At 35.6% G+C, this 18,176-nt stretch overlaps 1 protein-coding gene across 2 annotated transcripts in view; it reads left to right on the plus strand.

Annotated features, from left to right (window-relative positions):
- The first annotated feature begins 7,208 nt into the window (after positions 1–7,208).
- Positions 7,209–18,176, plus strand: part of VPS45 (vacuolar protein sorting 45 homolog) — a 50,752-nt gene continuing 39,784 nt past the window's right edge. Inside the window, exons 1-7 of one of the 2 annotated variants that reach the window (XM_019740026.2) lie at positions 7,209–7,414; positions 8,043–8,177; positions 10,438–10,498; positions 14,330–14,409; positions 15,478–15,546; positions 15,669–15,806; positions 16,235–16,345. In XM_019740026.2, the coding sequence (XP_019595585.2) occupies positions 7,322–7,414; positions 8,043–8,177; positions 10,438–10,498; positions 14,330–14,409; positions 15,478–15,546; positions 15,669–15,806; positions 16,235–16,345 (687 nt within the window). In that variant the 5' untranslated portion in view covers positions 7,209–7,321. The remainder of the gene's footprint in view (positions 7,415–8,042; positions 8,178–10,437; positions 10,499–14,329; positions 14,410–15,477; positions 15,547–15,668; positions 15,807–16,234; positions 16,346–18,176) is intronic. The other variant, XM_019740025.2, reaches the window with a different exon arrangement.

Below are 18,176 nucleotides of genomic sequence, written 5' to 3' on the forward strand. Positions count from 1 at the left end.
GGTGTTGCAATTGCTCTTTCTGTTACCTGGAAGATTATTTATTTAGATACCGCATGGTTTGTTCCTTACACCTCCTTCAGGTTTTTTGCTCAATGTCCACCTCTCAGTGAAAGACTCCCTGACCACACTATTTCTAACTGCAAATCTTACACACCCCTAATACTCCCCCATCTCCCTTCTTTAAACCTGTTTTGTTTTTCTCTATAGAATTTATCACCACCTAATTACCATACATTTTACTTATTTTGTCTGAATGTTCTCACAAGATTGTAAACTCCGTGAGATTAGGGATTTTGTCTGTTTTGTTCAATGCTATATTTCCCTAGGTAGCACATAGTAGGTATTCAATAAATGCTTCTTGAAAGAACAAACCCTCCACAAATTCTCAGTGTCAAGACCTAGATGCCTACATAGGTGACCCAGACACTTTCCTCTAAGAACCGCATAGAAAAATGATTTCGTGGAAGTTGTGTCATTCAGTTTAGACATTTTAACTCAACTAAAAATAGCGGCATTAAATTAAATATTCACATAAAAACTAGACCATCATCCCCTTTACTTCTTTCCTGTCTTAAGCGTTGATGGCATCACTTTACTTCCAGAAAGGAATAGTTCCTAAATACTCCGCAGGAGAAAGCAAAAGCACATTAATAGAGATAATTAGCCCCTACACTTACGCAGTAAAAAGCTGACAAAATCCATACCCCCTCCATCAGGACTTGAGAAGAGAGATATATCCTTCTTCTTCCCCCACTTAAGGAAATGCTTCAACCAAAATTAAAGAAAGAATGAACAGCTATCCTCAGGAACCCATGCATAGTTAAAGAGAAAATGAGCCTGGCCTAAGAAATGTCAAGGACAAATGACCCTGGACTATACACCATTTCAGGGGCTCCCTGCCAGGGCTAAAGCAGATCACGACATTGTTAGATTTCTATTAATATGCTGCTCACAGAAATTGAACAAGACATGTATAGTATGCAGATATAAAACCGAATGATTTCCTTATGCAAAAAAATAACACTCATAGGTTTATAAACGGAGGTTTTCTAGTCAATTTCCTTCATTTGAAAGACAGAGGTCTAGTGAGCTTAAATCATTTCTGAAGAGCATCCAAATAATAAAATATACTGTAAATCAGATTACCTGACTCTCAATTCAATGTTTTTTTCATTCTATCAAGGTACTCTCTCAACTTGAGCTTTCCTCTGACCAGGAACTGAATCATTCTATAGCATTTGAGTTTAAATTACTACATCACCAGGAAATAAAAAATCGAATTTCCCAATATTATTCCTAAATTAAGTAGTGGTGAGCCTGGATGTTGTATTCTTTCAATAGTAACTGGAATTCAAAGGGGAAAAAAATTCACTATTAGTTACATAGTTTGCGTCACAAACAGAGAAAACTGTTATTTGCAGTATAGTATTCTGGGTATAAGTTAAGCATAGATTCTGGTATTCACATCTGCAGGTTCAAATCCCAGCTTTGCCACTTGTTAATGGAAATATTCTTATCTCTCTAAGCTTTGATTTTCTCATTTTTAAAAAGAAGGTAAAGCACTACTTATGTCATTGAGTCATTGTGAGAATAATTCACAGAAAGTACTCAGCACATGGCCCACTCAACCCACACATATATTCATGCTGATAGATCTACTGTGGATTGCAATCAGACATGAGTATAAGTTATAATCAAAGTCCTACCCTTCACATTTTAGATGTGACTTTATATTTATTAAACTAATCTCCCAAATTAGAATGCTTGATTTGAACTTTACAGTAATTACTTTTATCTAGTTCCCTAAGAAATGAAAAAAATTATAAAGCAGTCAATTCATGCAACAATTCAATAAGATTTAAAGCCAAAAACAGATTAAACTCAACACTGAACAAGCATTTTGTAATCTATTTTAGCCAAAAGAATGCATCTTTCCTCATTTGTGTAACCATTACTCAAGTGCGCTAGCATCCAATGTTTATAGACTATTAGCATTGATACCTTCTAGTTGGTCCAAGGGCGCCCTCTGTCAGAGTGTTGAAAAAATCAAAGCTAAATTAAAGACTGATGCTTCTCAAGTACATTCTGAATCATCAATTCTATGAAATTAATCTTCTTAATCACTGCTAGTCAGAAAAAAACAAATGTCATGTCATTTGTTCCAAGTGCACCAGAACGGTCTGGCCTGACATGCCTGTAACTTACCTGCGAATTTGGAAAGACATCCATGATATTTTTCCTAGAATTTATTCCATAACATTCAATAAAATTACTGGCATGAATGACCTAGATAAGTACATTGATCTCTTTGCCTGCTCTGTCCATGTAAAATTCTATACTTTGTTTAATCTGCCATTGTAACAGTTTGCCCAGGAATGAGTTTCACCAACATTAAATATTTATTGGGTATCTCCTGTATACAGGGCAACTGAACTAGGTGAAAAGGATGGAAAACAAACATTCTCTATCCTCGGAAATGACAATAGACTTTCTAAAAAGGGATGTGTAATAGGATGTGTACAAAGAAACACATGGTAAAATGCCCACTGAAAAAGATACAGTTTTCTCAATTTGTTTTCTGTGTCACCTTATAAACGTTAATTCAGTTTCTCTGCTTCTCTGAACCTCAGTTCTGTAATATGGAGATGATATTCACTTCAATGGAAAGTTGCAAAAGTTAACTGAGATATTTGTTAAGGGCTCAGCACGTAATAGTAAAAGCTCAGTAAAAGGTGGTTGTTTATTTATTAATAGTAAGAGAAATTTTGAATAACATCCTACATTAAATTTCATTTGCTTCAAATGGAAAGATATGTAAATAAAATATTTTGTATCTTACTTTTTCAACATTAAATATTCTTTCTAGTGAAGAAAAATGAGTGATACTGATCAAATGCTTGATTAAGTCAATAATGAATCATTTCTAAAGGAATTATTTCAATATAAAAAATATTATAATTAAGACTCCTTTATCACTAATGAAACAAGGATTTATAAGATCATGCATTTTCTGGACTTACTTCATATAGCTTGCCTATTTCTTGAAACAACTAAAATGTTACAAATAATTTCATCACATTTTATGGTTATCTAAATTTCTAACACAAAGAGCAGCCCAAGAATAGAACCATAAAAGGGATCTCAGCAATACTCTAAATATTCTAGCTCAATTTTTTTTTTAAGAAGTAAGAACTTATGTATCTCTTTAACATTACAAAGCACTTTTAACTTCATTTTGTGAATTTTAATAATTCCTTAGGGAGGCCAACACATGACAAGTATTTGTATATTCAGGTTGTAAGTGGGGAAACATATAAATGATAAAACTACTCACAGTACAAGATATTTGCTAAAAAAAGTAATTAAAGCTAGGCTAAAGCCTACATGTAGTATCTCACTTAATTCTCACACTAACCTGAGGTAGGTGTTATTTTCTCCATTTACAAATGAGGAAACTAAGGCACAGAACACGTACGTAACCTCACAAAGTCCTACAGCAGAATCAAATCCAGGCTGCCTCATTCCATAGCCTGCAGTCTCAACCTCTATCTATGCTTCCTATTAGTTAAAAGTAATAATTGTCTTAAATATCCATGAGTCTACTGACATAAATGATTAGAAAAAAAAATAAATGGGGGAAAGGAAAGCTCTTTTTTACAGAATTCCAAATAATAACTGTAGGAGAAATTAGGAAAATAATTACTATTAGTTTAACACCAATTATTGCAGCAAGAATCATTGATGGACTCTAGTTAAAATTAGCAAGTGAAAGTATGATGAAAATAGGATATCTGCAACATATCAAGGCATCTCTCCATGTGATATTTAGTAATTACAAGTTAAAAATAGTAATTTTACAGTGGGGAAACCTAAACTGGTTTAGGCAGACAGCACCTAAAACAACTAATCAAAATTAACATCACCACCAGAAAGATGGAATCGCTGAAATTACTGAATATGCAGACAGAACCCTTCATGCAAATAATCTTTACTTAATGATTTAAAACTAATGATTCAGTGCATTTGCTACCATAACGATCAGTACTAAACCACCAACTGTGAAAAAAATTGAACAAATTCCGTTTGTTTTGAGGCTGGGTGGATTGTAAGCATGTTTTTCTGAAATCACTTGAAGCACATTTTTGTTTTTGTGAAAACTGTATGCTTTACAAATTATGATGGAACAAGCCAACCATTAATATTTTTATTATTGTATAGTATAATGCAAGATAAGTCTATTATGGAAATTATATTTCGAAGCTATAGTTTACAAATTCTGAAATCGACTCTATTTTTAAATATTCTTGTCAAAGGGGAATAAAATATGCCATAAGTGAAAAAAATAAGCTAAAAGGTATGTCTGCCTTTTGATTTCAAATAATTAAAGCTGATATTTTTGAGCATTTACTATGTGCCAGGCACACGTTTTCCTGCACGTTATTTCATAATTCTCACAATTTCATTAGGTTATATTATCACTATCTATCAGATAAGGAACTGGTTAGAGAGGTTAAGACTATTGCACGAGGACTGGCCGTACGACACGAGCAACACTATTTCTTTCTCTAAATATTTTATCAATTGTTAACAAGTAGGAAACCTAATTTGAATATCTTCATTTCCCTCCTATCCAGGGCTTGTTGGAGAAATGTTAACACACAGCAACAAGGAGAATGGTAGATAATTAATCATCTAAGATAACTAAGAGTTGGCCATATTGTTATTGTAATTATACTGAAATTTATATATCCTTTGTTTTATATCAAACTTTGAATTTTTATGGTAGAAGAACATGATTTTGATTAAATATAAAATGGGTAAACTTCTAAAAAGAATACACTTTGTAGGAAGCTGAAGCTCATGTAATATTCCTGATTATTTCATTTACACACACATTACACACATAAGTCTAAGCAAAAGGTACCAATGTAAATACTGTATTTTTAACTTCCTGTGTTCTATCTTTAAAGCACAGATTCCTTGGACATAGTGAAAATAAATTCTGCATTAGAAACTTTTATAATTGGTATAATCACTAATATTTGAAAAATGTCATGACTTATTTTTTGAATTGGAGGTCTTCATTATTGAAAATATTTATTACAGTTTATTTACACTGTGAAAAAAAATAAGTATGGTACTTCATATTGGCTTTTAAATTTGCTATGTCTTACCTACAACAAAACAAGTCACTCTGGATTTATCCTGGATGAGTCACAAAGCAAGAGTTTGGACTGTGTTATTGGTTTTGTCCTATTTTTAGAGATACAGGGACACAAAAGAAGTCTTAATCTGGACACATTTAAAATGGCTTTTGGCGTTTTCTTTAGGAAGGAAATAGGCTGTCAAACTTCAGGACCATCACAGTATCCTTTTAATATGTAATAACTATTTTGTACAAAATGCTTACATTCCATATCTTATCAATGTATAAATATAAAAGAACAGTGACATCAATGGAATTTCATGGGCAATGGAACGAGTTAGGAAGCCTTGTCAAAATAGGCATTTCCTTCTCTTTTAAAAGGTTATAATTGTCCAAGTATAAATAATCAAAAGGATGCAGTTATTTCCATGCATTACTTACAGATTGACTACTGTCTAAAGAAAGCACAAATTTCATGAATAAGCTTTTCTCTCCTTATTCTTTCTAAAACCAAATCATAAAATGGAAAACAATCTTATACTATACTGAAGTCCCAATTATAGATAAGAAATAAGAAAAAACAAAAAACACGTGACAGGTTAGTGAAGGTGAATTTTCAAATATTGGTAACTTACAGGATTAGCAGGTGTTTCATTTTTCATTAACATTGGTTCGCTGTTTTCTATAATACATGAACATTTTAAATTGGTAAGAACAGAATTTTCATACATCAGATTTTTCTCACTTGTATCCATTTAAAGATTCACATTTCCATTTTACTATAACTTTTCTCTTAAAATGTATCTCTAGGATAGAAAAAATGCCCAACCGGAAGTTTTATTTACTTCGTAGGAAAATTGAAAAGGAGAGAAAATAACCACATTCTTCACAATCTCAGAGGTGACAAAAATCTATATTGCAAGTGGTTTCTGATCTCCTTTAAATTATTTGAAAATTGTATGTAATGTTTTATAAAGTAACAGCCAGATTAATGTTAATGTGCTTTGGGTATAGTTTGAATTGTATACTTCTTACGATATGATGAAAGAATGACTGATTTGGGAATGTTGAACCTATTGATTAAACTGACCCCAACAAACACTGGTCATATAAGTAGTTGCAGCTGTTTCTTGTGATGGTCCTGATGTTACACTCCTAGACGCAGAGGTGAGGGAAAACTAACATTTACCCTCCTTTTCGAGAAATGGCCTGATAGAAGGCCTGCGGGGTATAAACACACATGCCAGACTTTTGGAAGTTGATGGCTTTAATATTTATTTTGTTGTTGTTATTGTCGTTTCTTAAATAAAAACCTGTGAGTTTTCCCTTAAAACCCCCACACTACTTAGCTTTAGCCCCACCGGCTACCCATTTCTGACGGTGTGAACCCAGCTCCTCCCCCGCACCCCGCCCGAGTTGGAGCCCGCGGAGTCCAGCCGCCCTGGGTGCCGAACCGGGGGTCCGTCCAGGCCCCCCTGGGAGAACTGAGGCCTCTCTCAAAACATCCCTCAAGGCTGTTCCCTTTGTTCATTCATTCAACAGACATTTGTTCAATTTCAGATGCCCCTCGGTCCTCGGAACACCAATTCGGACCTCGCTTTGCAGGGGCACTGTGCTCGCCTTGCTAATGACCCAGTGACGACGGGCAAAGCGCCGTCCCTCCGAGTCCCGAGGCGGGAGCATTACGCTACCTCCCTTCCCTTCAGTCTTCACTGCCACCCAAGAACGTGTTCATGGCACAGAGTGAGCACCGCCACGCTCTGTTCTCGCCTCCGAGCCAGCCTTATGACAAGTCCCTCCACACCGTGAGCACCGCCCTCTCCCCAGGCCAGCAGGAGAAGCTTCCGGCCGCGGCCGGGGCACCCCAGTCCAAGGGCCGGGAGTGGTCTGGAAACCCAGGCCTCCAACACCTCCAGGCTGGAAGTGGGCCGACGGTCCCGTCCCGACGGGGTGGCTCTGGGTGTCTCAGCCGGATTTTTCCACCCGGCCGACAGGATTGGTCCTCCGGACGGCGCCGCGGAACTACAACTCCCAGCAACCTGGCTGCCCGGACTTCCGGAAGCGAAATCCCGACCGGCCGGAAGCCGCTGAGACCCGGCCAAGAGGCCGGGGGTTCATTTAGCGAGAAAAAAGGGGGCGGGTAGGGCTGTGGTGCTAACCTGTCATTTCGCCACCATGAACGTGGTTTTTGCTGTGAAGCAGTACATTTCCAAAATGATAGAGGACAGCGGACCGGGTATGAAAGTACTTCTCATGGATAAAGAGACGGTGAGTTTGCTTTTGCTCAGTATTCGTTTGTGAGGGAACCCACCCTCCCTTACAATAGCTGGTCCCATTCCTCTGTAGGATTTGGTATTAAAGATGTTTAAATGAGGGTCAGTTCTGGGTGGATCTGAAAGGCTGTATAAAGCTTGCCCAGTATGTTTTCAGACTAAATGGCTTTAACCACTGACAGAGATTTCTTATTGTATCCGGAACAATGTCTTGGAATCAGAAATCCTTTTCTAAATGTTTCTGTCTAGAAATCGGTGAGATAGAGCACCTGGAAGACTTACCGATGGTCCTGTTAATTTCCACTCAGCCTTATGTTTTAAAGTAAACCTGTTGGGACCCAAGCTGAGATGACAGATTAATTATTATTTGTTGATCACAGAATTTACAATAAGATGACAGAACTTTTTTGTTTTTGGAAATTTATGGATTGTCCATGTTCAAAGAGAGTATATTTCCTTCTGGTACATTACCTACATGTTGGGATACTCAGTGAATGCTATTACATATATTAGTATATAAGTTATCCAGCTAAGGATTAATGAAAAAAAATTAAGTCTTAGGTATGCTGTTTGTTTTTATTATTCTAGGCCAGAATAATGTTAGTAATTCTTTTTCTTTACAGACTGGCATAGTGAGTATGGTATACACACAATCAGAGATTCTTCAGAAGGAAGTGTACCTTTTTGAACGTGTTGATTCTCCAAATCGAGAGATCATGAAACACCTGAAAGCAATTTGTTTTCTTCGACCTACGAAGGTACTACATAAGCTGAGCTGCCATCTGCCCGGGCAAATGCAGAATGCTATAATCTGAAAGCATTAAGAAGGCACAATAAATTTGTATTATCATCATTTGTGGCATCATAATTATCCTGGTTTATCAGAGTTATAACCTTGACTTTTCTCTTTTCCATGTCTTAGTTCACCCGTTACAGCCTTCAAGATGTCTTTTAGGTTCTCAGCTACTTCCAAAGGCACTAACTACTTTAACAGAGACCTACATCACTTTATTCCTGGGTTAACCTCCATACCTATAAACCGAACACCATTGCCACTTAATCTTACATGCTTATATCAGTGTCTTGAGTCTTTATCATTTTATTCACATCTATGGTCAGGAACTGATAAAGGCTTAATTTGACTCTCCACGATTAAATCTATATTTAGTAGCCCAGCCCTTAAAGCCCCCATTAGCTGATCTGGTCCTCCCTTATGTGTCCAACCTCCTATGTCCACTACAGCCAACTAGGCCTTTTTATCATCCCTCTGTGTGCTCGTTCCTGTCCTCTATTTGTTAGTTCTCTTCCTCTAATTAGAGATTCTTTAGCCTGGTGCCAGTTTTCATCCATCATCTAAACCTAGCTTGAGTTTTCCTTTAAAAATACTTAACTATTTCAGTCTTATTTGGTATATTCTCTTGCTTTATATTCATGTTCTTCAACTCCAATGCACTCTTACCATGCTTGTACATTATGTACTTTCCAAACCATAAATCTGATCATGTTACTCCTGCTCGAAATCCTTGAATGACTTCTCATTGCTTTTATGATAAAGACAAAACTCCTTCATTGTGGCCTGCAAGGCCCTTGTGTTCTTGTTCCTATCATTTCTATAGCCTCATTTCAAACCATTCCCCCTTTTGCTCTAAACTACAATAATGTTTCAATCCACTGTATTCCGTCATGCCACAGGACCTTTGCACAGGCTCTTCTCTCTGCCTGGAACTTCACTTCCTCAAGCAAATCTTTCCTGGCCTTGCTGAGCAGGTCAAACTCCCCTCTTACAAGCACTAACAGTACCATCTTCGTCTCCGTACTGCTTGTCATTGAAGTTTCATATGGTTTATGTGATTAACATCTGTCTCACCCAGCAGCAGTGAGCTCCATGAGAGCAGAGATGCTATCTGCTTTTTTCACACTATTATGTCCCCAATGCCTGCCACATAGTGAATACTCAATAAATAGTTTCTGAATTAATGAATACATTAATACTGTGTGATAGTAGTTTCCAATGTTTCACATTTGTAGCTCTTAGTCATGAAATTCTGGTTCTGAGAGGGATCTTAGAGATGCATCTAGTCTATCATTTCCTAACTTTATTAGAGAACCTCTTTCACAGTGATAAACATATACTCTCTCAAGCTCAAAATGTGTTCTTAAAAACAAATTTTTCTTAAGATTATATTATAAACTTAATTTTTAATGTATTTTTTAATCTAAATGACAATTTTTAAAAGCTTTTTCCCACTTAACAAGCAATGTGCATTGCTTACATTACTTTTAATTCTACAAGGAAATTATGATTTTTTTAACAATCAAAAATGACATTTTATGTCATGTATAGTTTGGGGACCAGATTTATATTGAAATTTAACCATGTGTTGTAATATCAAAAACTAGATAAAACCTGCATCATTATGCAATTGGAATTCTTACGTTTTGACCATAAAAATCAACTGTTTTGTACTTATAAATTTCATATTTTATTTTAAAATAATGTAATTATAGAAAAGGTCTTAGCCTGCTGTTTGCAAATACTTCACAAACATTGCATTTGTGCAGTTTTAGATCCCAAGAAGTTAAAAGCCAAAGTGAAGATAATTACCTGTATTTTCTCTTGAATATTGGTTTTTAAAGGACTAGACACATTTTGATATTCATTCTATAGAAGGATTTTGATCAGATGAATACAATTTATAGACAAGCAGCTTTGAGACAAATCTGCAGAATTCTTATCAATTTTGTAATGTATTTCAATATCTGTATCCTTTATATGTTTAATCTTAAGTTGCCTAAGGTAACACAGTTAGTTAATATTCTGTATGATTCCTGATCATTATATTTGATGTATCTCCTTTTCATCCCCAGCCCTTACTGCCCCCAACATATACACACTTAATCTAGACCTCAGTACACCGTAGACTCTTAGTAAATACTTAAATAAATCAGTGGATGATATTTCTTACTTTTTCACTTAAGCAATTCTCGTATTTTGTTTGTTTGTTCTTTCTTTTCTAGGAGAATGTAGATTATCTGATTCAGGAGCTCCGAAGACCCAAATACAGTATATATTTTATTTGTAAGTATGTTATTTTACCTATTCAATCGTGTAACTATATCCTAGCTAGTGTGTTCTGTTGGGCACCTCATATCATCAATAAGTTCACTGAAACCATTACTATAAGAGTCTTTTTTTAAATGTCCTTTCAAAACTTTAAAAGTCTTGTAGTTATCATTTTTATTTCAGAAAGCTAAATGTGATTTCCATTCATCATTAATCACTTAGGTAAAAAGTTTCTTTGTTTTACTTTGCCTTTCAAAATTCTTTGTAAGTTAAAAGTTGTAAGTAGCCAAATTTCACATAAAAAAGTGCATACTTACTCCTGTTTTGCACTTCTATGAACTGAGCCATACAAGCTGAGGGAGGATATACTTGAGTTTATTGGAAAGGCAGAGATTTACTTTACATACCAGATGAAAATGTTCCACGTTTCTTTGCTACTTTATGTAATACTTGAAAGTACAGGTCATCAGGTAGATATCTCTTATGTGCATAACTTTGTTGGGGGCCTGGGCAGAGACCTAGAAATAAACTAGGTTTGTGGTTACTATACAATTTATATGGATTTTTTTTGGTGTAATACATTCTGCTTTGGAAGTTACATCTGTTCTCCTCTAGATGTCATTATTGACCTTTATAAGTTAGTATAGTTTATTTGGTGCCATTTCTAAAACCAAGGACAACTTAACACTCAGTATGTAGGGCATTTGAGAAGTGTTAAAGTTTACTTGAAGGCTTTGGAGTTTTAGGGTTTAGACTATAGTCTACAACATACATACTTTCTTCAGCATAGACTGAAATTTAATAATGGTAGCAAAAATTAACATTTGTGACAAGACTTTGTATTTTATAAAGGACTTTCTTATATATGTACTATTTCATTCAGCCCTTTTAACAATCCCAAGAGGTAAAAACAGGCGATTTTATTCGTTTCTGTCTTCCTGGTTCTTTTACGTCTCATAGTCACAGGTTTTCTTTTTTAATTAAACTTTTTATTTTAAGATAATTGTAGATTCCCATACAGTTGTAAGACATTAATAAAAATATCTTTTACCCAGTTTTCCCAGATGTAGCATCTTAAGTAACTATAGTATTCTATCACATCCGGGATACTGACATTGATACAGTCAGATACAAACTACTTCCATTTCCATAAGGATCCCCCATCTTGTACTTTTATAGCCAGGGCCACTTCCCTCCCACTCCAACCCACTCGTTTACCCCTGGCAACCACTAATCTGTTCTCCATCTCTGTAATTTTGTCATTTCAAGAAGGTTATATAAAGGGAATCATGCTGTGTAGAACCTTTTGCGATTGGCCTTTCTGTTCAGCAAAATTTACTAAAGATTAATCAAAGTTGTTGCATGTATCAGTAGTTGATTCCTTTTTATTACTGAGTAGTATCCCATGGATGTACCACAATTTGTTTAACTATTCACTTGTTGAAGAACATCTGAGTTGTTTCCAGTTTTGGCTACTACAAATAAAACTGTTATAAACATTCGTGTACAGTTGTTTGTGTGCACATAAATCTTCATTTCTCTGTAATAAATAATGCTCAGGGGAGCAATTGCTGGGTTATGTGGTAGTTACATGTTTAGTGTTTTAAGAAACTGCTAAATGTCTTCTAGAGTGACTATACCATTTTACATTTCCAGTAAAATAAGACCTACCCAGACCATCATCTCTAACGTGCCTTTTGGAGCAAAAATTAATATAAGACCCAGTCTTATTTTACTATAAGACCGGGTATAATGTAATATAATATAATATAATATAATATAATATAATATAATATAATACTGGGTCGTAGCAAAGTACAGGTGATACAGTTTCTCTGTATCCTCACAAGCATTTGGTGTTGTCCCTATTTTTTACTTTAGCCATTCTGATAAATGTGTGATCATTCCAGTAGTTTTTCAGTATGTGTGTGTGTGTGTGGAGAGAGACAGAGAGAGAGATTGAAATTCCCTGTGCTGCCAAATTTAAATTTAAGTGGGCATCGAACAGAAACACTCTTTTGCTGCATCTCTAGCTAAAAATTGAATAGCTCCTGAGATACAACTCCTTTTTCCTACCTCTAAAGAGAATTCTTTGATGCAGTGGTTAAAATTAATAACGAATAATAAATCTAATATTTACTCTTCTGGTTTTAAAGATTGTTTGATTTAAGCTAACTCTATGAAGTAGAAGAAAAAAAGTATGTATATTAGCATTAAAGCCTATAAGAAGTAGACTGTTGAAATTTCTTGGGGCGGCCGGATGGCTCAGTTGGTTAGAGCGCGAGCTCTCAACAACAAGGTTGCTGGTTCAATTCCCGCATGGGATGGTGGGCTGCACCCCCTGCAACTAAAGATTCAAAACAGCAACTAGACTTGGAGCTGAGCTGCACCCTCCACAACTAGATTGAAAGACAATGAGTTGGAGGTGATAGGCCCTGGAGAAGCACACTGTTCCCCAATATTCCCCAATAAAAATTTAAAAAAAAAAGAAATTTCTTGGGTGAAGCAATCAATTTCACAATTTTATATAGTTATTTAGATTGAAATAAACTAAAATGAGTTTGTATATTGTAATTTTATTCATTATAAACTTTCAATACAATTTATATTAGCACTAACTGGCCTGCTAATCTCATTTTTAAATGATTTTATTTTTATATATTTTTATATCTACTAAATAGCTTTTATAACAGGCTTATCCTTTTAGTTAAAAGAAAACCTTTTTATTATGGAATTTTTCAAGTATGTATAAAAGTATACAGAATACTAAAATAAATTCCAGTGCACCCAGCACCCAATTTCAACAATTACTGCGCCATGGCCAATCATATTTTAACTATACTGCCACTTATGTCCTACCGATACTATTTTGAAGGAAATCATATGATTTTTATCCATAGGCATTTCAGTATGCATCTCTAAAAGGACTTGTTTTTAAAAACACTCTTATTACATCCAAATAATGAAAAATAATTCCTATTTTTAAATATTCATTCAGTGTTCAAATTTAAAATTCTCATGTCTTTTTTGTTTTGTTTTTCTTTTTACTGTTTGTTTGAATCACGATCATAGTAAGGCCCATCCACACTGCAATTGGTTGATATGTTGTTTAAGTTTCTTTATTCTTCTATAGGTTCTCTCTCTCCTGTGCAATTTATTGAAGAAACTACATTGTTCTGTCAAAGTTTCCTGCAGCCTGGATCTTGCTGATTGTATCCCCAGGGGGTAGTTTAACATGTTCTTTGAAGTTTAAAATGTTCCTCTATCCTCTAGTTTCTGTAAATTGGTACTTGGCTATAGAGATTTAGTTAGATTCAGATTTGATTTCTTTTTGGCAAGAATACCTCATAGGTAGTGTTAAGTGCTTCCACTGACCATCTTTTATTGTGTCATTAGCAGTGGTTGAGGTTCAATGCCTAGTCCATCCATTGCAAAAGAGATGTTTTGATTATCATTATCATTCCTTCTTTATTTTTTAGCTGGGATATTTCTATAAAGGGAAATTTCCCTTCATGTACTATTTGGTTATCTGGTGGTGTGGTTTGTATATAAAAGGATAAAAGCTTACTTATTTCCCTTTATTTGCTATTTGAAAGATAAGACGTGGTTCTCTAGCATCCTCCAATGCCTACAGTGGTAATCCTTTTATTTTTTAAGTATTATTATGAATTTATGGCTTTAAACGTGTGTGCTATGTATTACAATGTGAAGATGTTCAACTCTGAGTATCCTATGATATGTACGAAACTGCTCTAAGTCATTAGGCTTTAACTATCTGGCCCGTTTACATCTACTGCAGCAGAAATGATCCTTTTGAGTCAACCACAACTCATATGTCTGTTTCAGATTTCAGTAATGTGATCAGCAAGAGTGATGTGAAGTCACTGGCTGAAGCTGACGAACAGGAAGTTGTGGCTGAGGTTCAGGTAAACATATTGGTCCCCTAACACATTTTTCCTATTGGCCCTTTTTCAAGATTTGAGTCTCAAAATAAGGAAGGTGCGTCTCAAAAGAAGGGAAGCTGTTGATCAGACACAATAAATGGGTACCACACCAGACTGTACTCACATTTAGAAAGTCTAGAAGAGGTATCAAATTGGATGGGAACAGAATTGAAGGCGTCAGTGGGAATAAGGAGCTTGGGCTGGTGCTGGATGCTACCGGATTGATAGGAAAGGCTTCACAGGGTTGGGGACAGAGTCAGATAGGTCCTATGATAGTTTTATGAGCCACCCCCTAAGAATGTTCCTCTACAGGACTATGCCTGGGAGAGAATAGGAGAAATAAAGGGTATGAATGAGGTTTGTTAAAGTTCTGTTTGTGGTTATCTTGCTTTGGGAATAATAAGATGTTTGTCATTAAGGTTAAAACCTGGAGACCTCTAAATATTTATTCTGCATGCTATATGCGTATAATACATTGCATTAGAATATATCGTGTTACTCTCTCCTCCTTAAACAGTTCAGTGTTCTCAAATACATTTATCACAAACATTTGAATATGTTTATCACACAAGTGAAAACATTGTCTTCAGGGCAGCAAACAAGTGTTGGATATTCAGAAGGGTGTGCTAGGTGATAAATGAATAAAAAAACAGTGACCTATTTTAAATCAGATTCTTCCTCATGAGAATACACTGGAAAGCAAAGTTCTTTTTCATCTGAGAATAACATTGTATATCCTATAGCAGTGTTTTAGTTTACTAATTGATACGTGTATATAGAGATCTCCAGAAACATCGTACGTATACTTCTACAACTTTTGTTTTTTGTTTTCTTAAAGATTTATTATTGCTGCTGTTTTATAATTATTAATTCCCCCACATCAACTATTGTTACTCAATTGGTAACTGATCAATTTCTGTACCTCTTTTACATTTGCATTTCCTTAAATTTGACTATATCACATAGTATTATATCACATATGAAAATATTACGCCACAATACAGTTGGAGTTTATGGAATGGCTGATTGATCTTGGTGCTTTGTTTGTAGGAATTTTACGGTGATTACATTGCTGTGAACCCACATTTGTTTTCCCTCAATATTTTGGGTTGCTGCCAGGTATGTAAGGAAAGGATTTTTTTTTTTAAAGTTTATTTGTTAGGTGGGAGTTAATTCAGCAAGTAATTGGATTTGTAAGAAAAAATTCAGTATTTCTCTGAATATACATTTTTAACAAAAAGGGTCGAAATTGGGATCCAGCCCAGCTGTCCAGAACAACTCAAGGACTGACCGCTCTCCTTTTATCTCTGAAGAAATGTCCCATGATTCGTTATCAGCTTTCATCAGAGACAGCAAAGAGGCTTGCAGAATGTGTTAAGGTATGGTATTCTCTACCCCTAGTTCCAAAACAGCAAGATCATTCATTTCCTCATATTTCAGAAACTAAAGGAATATTTTATCTACAACCAAAGAAATTATGTGTTAGGTTTACTGACAAAGTAGGTCTTTGTCATTCAAAACCAAAGGCAACAAATTAGAGCTAAAATGCTTAGCCTTAACCCAAAAAAACATTTCCAAGCTACTTAACTTCTTTTGATCCGATTAAACCACTTGTGAAATAGAGTTTCAAATCCTAACCTCTTAAATAGAATCCTACTAAACTCTGTCAAGCTTTTAAATCCTTTTATGCAAGGCCTATGAAGGTGCAAAGAACTCTTGTTAAATGTGGTTTTTATGCATTAATTTCCTATTTATATCATCTCTATCTGCAACTAATTATTTGACCATCTTTCTCTCTCACCCACAGCAAGTGATAACTAAAGAATATGAACTGTTTGAATTCCGACGGACTGAGGTTCCTCCGTTGCTACTGATTTTGGACCGCTGTGATGATGCCATCACCCCACTGCTAAACCAGGTGTAGAGCCCTTTGTTAGCATAACAGAAGGACGAGTCCAGTGCTAGTCATAAAAAAAGAAACATGGAAATGAACAGCATGGGACACTTATTTGCCTCCTCATTTTCAGCTGTTCCTGTTTTGCCTTGTATTTCCTGGTGTTTTGGTATCACTATTTTTCCAGCCACAGTAATCTTTGACTCTTTCTTCCCCTTCATCCTTCCTGTCCCTTTCTGCCACCACTCCCACCCCTAATCCAGGAAAACCTCTAGATTCTGTAGATTCTGCTTTTCCAGTGTCTGTCTGCTCTTTTCCATTCTTACTGTCATTACCTTGGTGTAGACCCTACTCTCTTGTGGGAATACTGAAATAGTCATCTACTTAATTCCCACTTTTCATTTCTTCCCACTGTAATATATTTCACAGACACTATGTTCGTAAATTACTTTTCCGAATGCACAGTTCTGATCCTATTACTCCTGGCTTAAAAATCTTCATTGGTTCCCATTTGCCCACTGGGTTAAATACAAATTCCTGAACTTGGCATCCAATACGGGCCCTGTGTAAAACCTGCAGCTCACTCCTGAGCAGATATGCCATGTAGTTTTCTGCCATCCTTTCATTCATACTGTGACCTCTGTCTAAAGTCTGGAATGTTCGGAATACCTTCTCTTCCCGACTTCACCTATCAAAAGTCTCCTTTAAAACCACTTGAAATAGCTCCTGGAGACCTTCACTCTTTTAGTCTGTTCTCTTTCCCCTGAATTACTGTGGCACTTCATGTCTCTCTAATATCTCGTGCTGCACTTGCCCTGTTGCACCTTTGATTGTTTTCACACTCTCCTAGGTTATACATCTTCCAAGGCAGACTGTGTCTCCCCAGTGTTTGTTCTTCTGCAAGTACAAGCACAGCATCTTGCACATAGTACACATAGCAGATGCTTCATAAAGTGACTTTGAATTTGTAGGGAAAGGCAGTCTGTATTTCAGTTCCTTCCCAGCTTATAATAATGGTAATGCTGGGAAATATGTGGTTGTGGAATGCAACTTCTCTGTGATACAATAGCCTTCTATCCCTGAAATTTAAAGTAAATATATGTTCACTAAAGAAATGTTATAATACCAAAACTTAGAAAGAGAAATGATTGCCTATGATTCTGTTTCCCAAAGAAAAGCAACCATTCATTCAACAGATTTCACTGAGGACCTAGTATGTGCCAGGTACTATTTTAAGTCCTGGAGATAAAAGGTTAAAAGACACAGTCTCTGCTCTCAAAGAGCTCATGGTCCAATGGAGAGGGAAATAAACAGAAAAATTAGTTACAGAGTAAGTGCTGATGGCAGACGTGTGCATAGGATGCTGTTTACGGAAGTATAAACATTTTATTGTATTTATTTCAAATGCCTTAATGAAACTTGCTTTTTCGAGGATTCATTTGACAAGTATTTTAGGAAATAAAACACCTTCTTTTATAACCTCAAGTTATTTCTTAATGAAGCTAGATTGCTTAAGATGAAATATACACATATAAATATTTCTTGCATTTAGAGGATAATTTGCTGAAAAATACTTAGTTTTGTTTATTGGGCCAATGACTAAAAGTAACCCATTCTCCATAAATAGTGAGAAGGCGGAATTTGGGGATTTTCCTTTCCAGTTTTACAAAGTTCACATTTCATTTGTAAGACTGGAAACCAATCCTTCTTCACAATTCATACGAAGCAAAAACATAAAATAAAATGAATTCAGAGGCAAACGTCTGAATATTTGGGTTTTCATTAACTCACAAGGTTTTTTCTGATAATATTAGTGTTCCCAGGATAAATATAGCATCACTCAAGGCTGCAAGAA

Source organism: Rhinolophus sinicus, linkage group LG14, assembly GCF_036562045.2.
Source record: "Rhinolophus sinicus isolate RSC01 linkage group LG14, ASM3656204v1, whole genome shotgun sequence".
In the NCBI taxonomy this organism is placed as follows: Eukaryota; Metazoa; Chordata; class Mammalia; order Chiroptera; family Rhinolophidae; genus Rhinolophus; species Rhinolophus sinicus.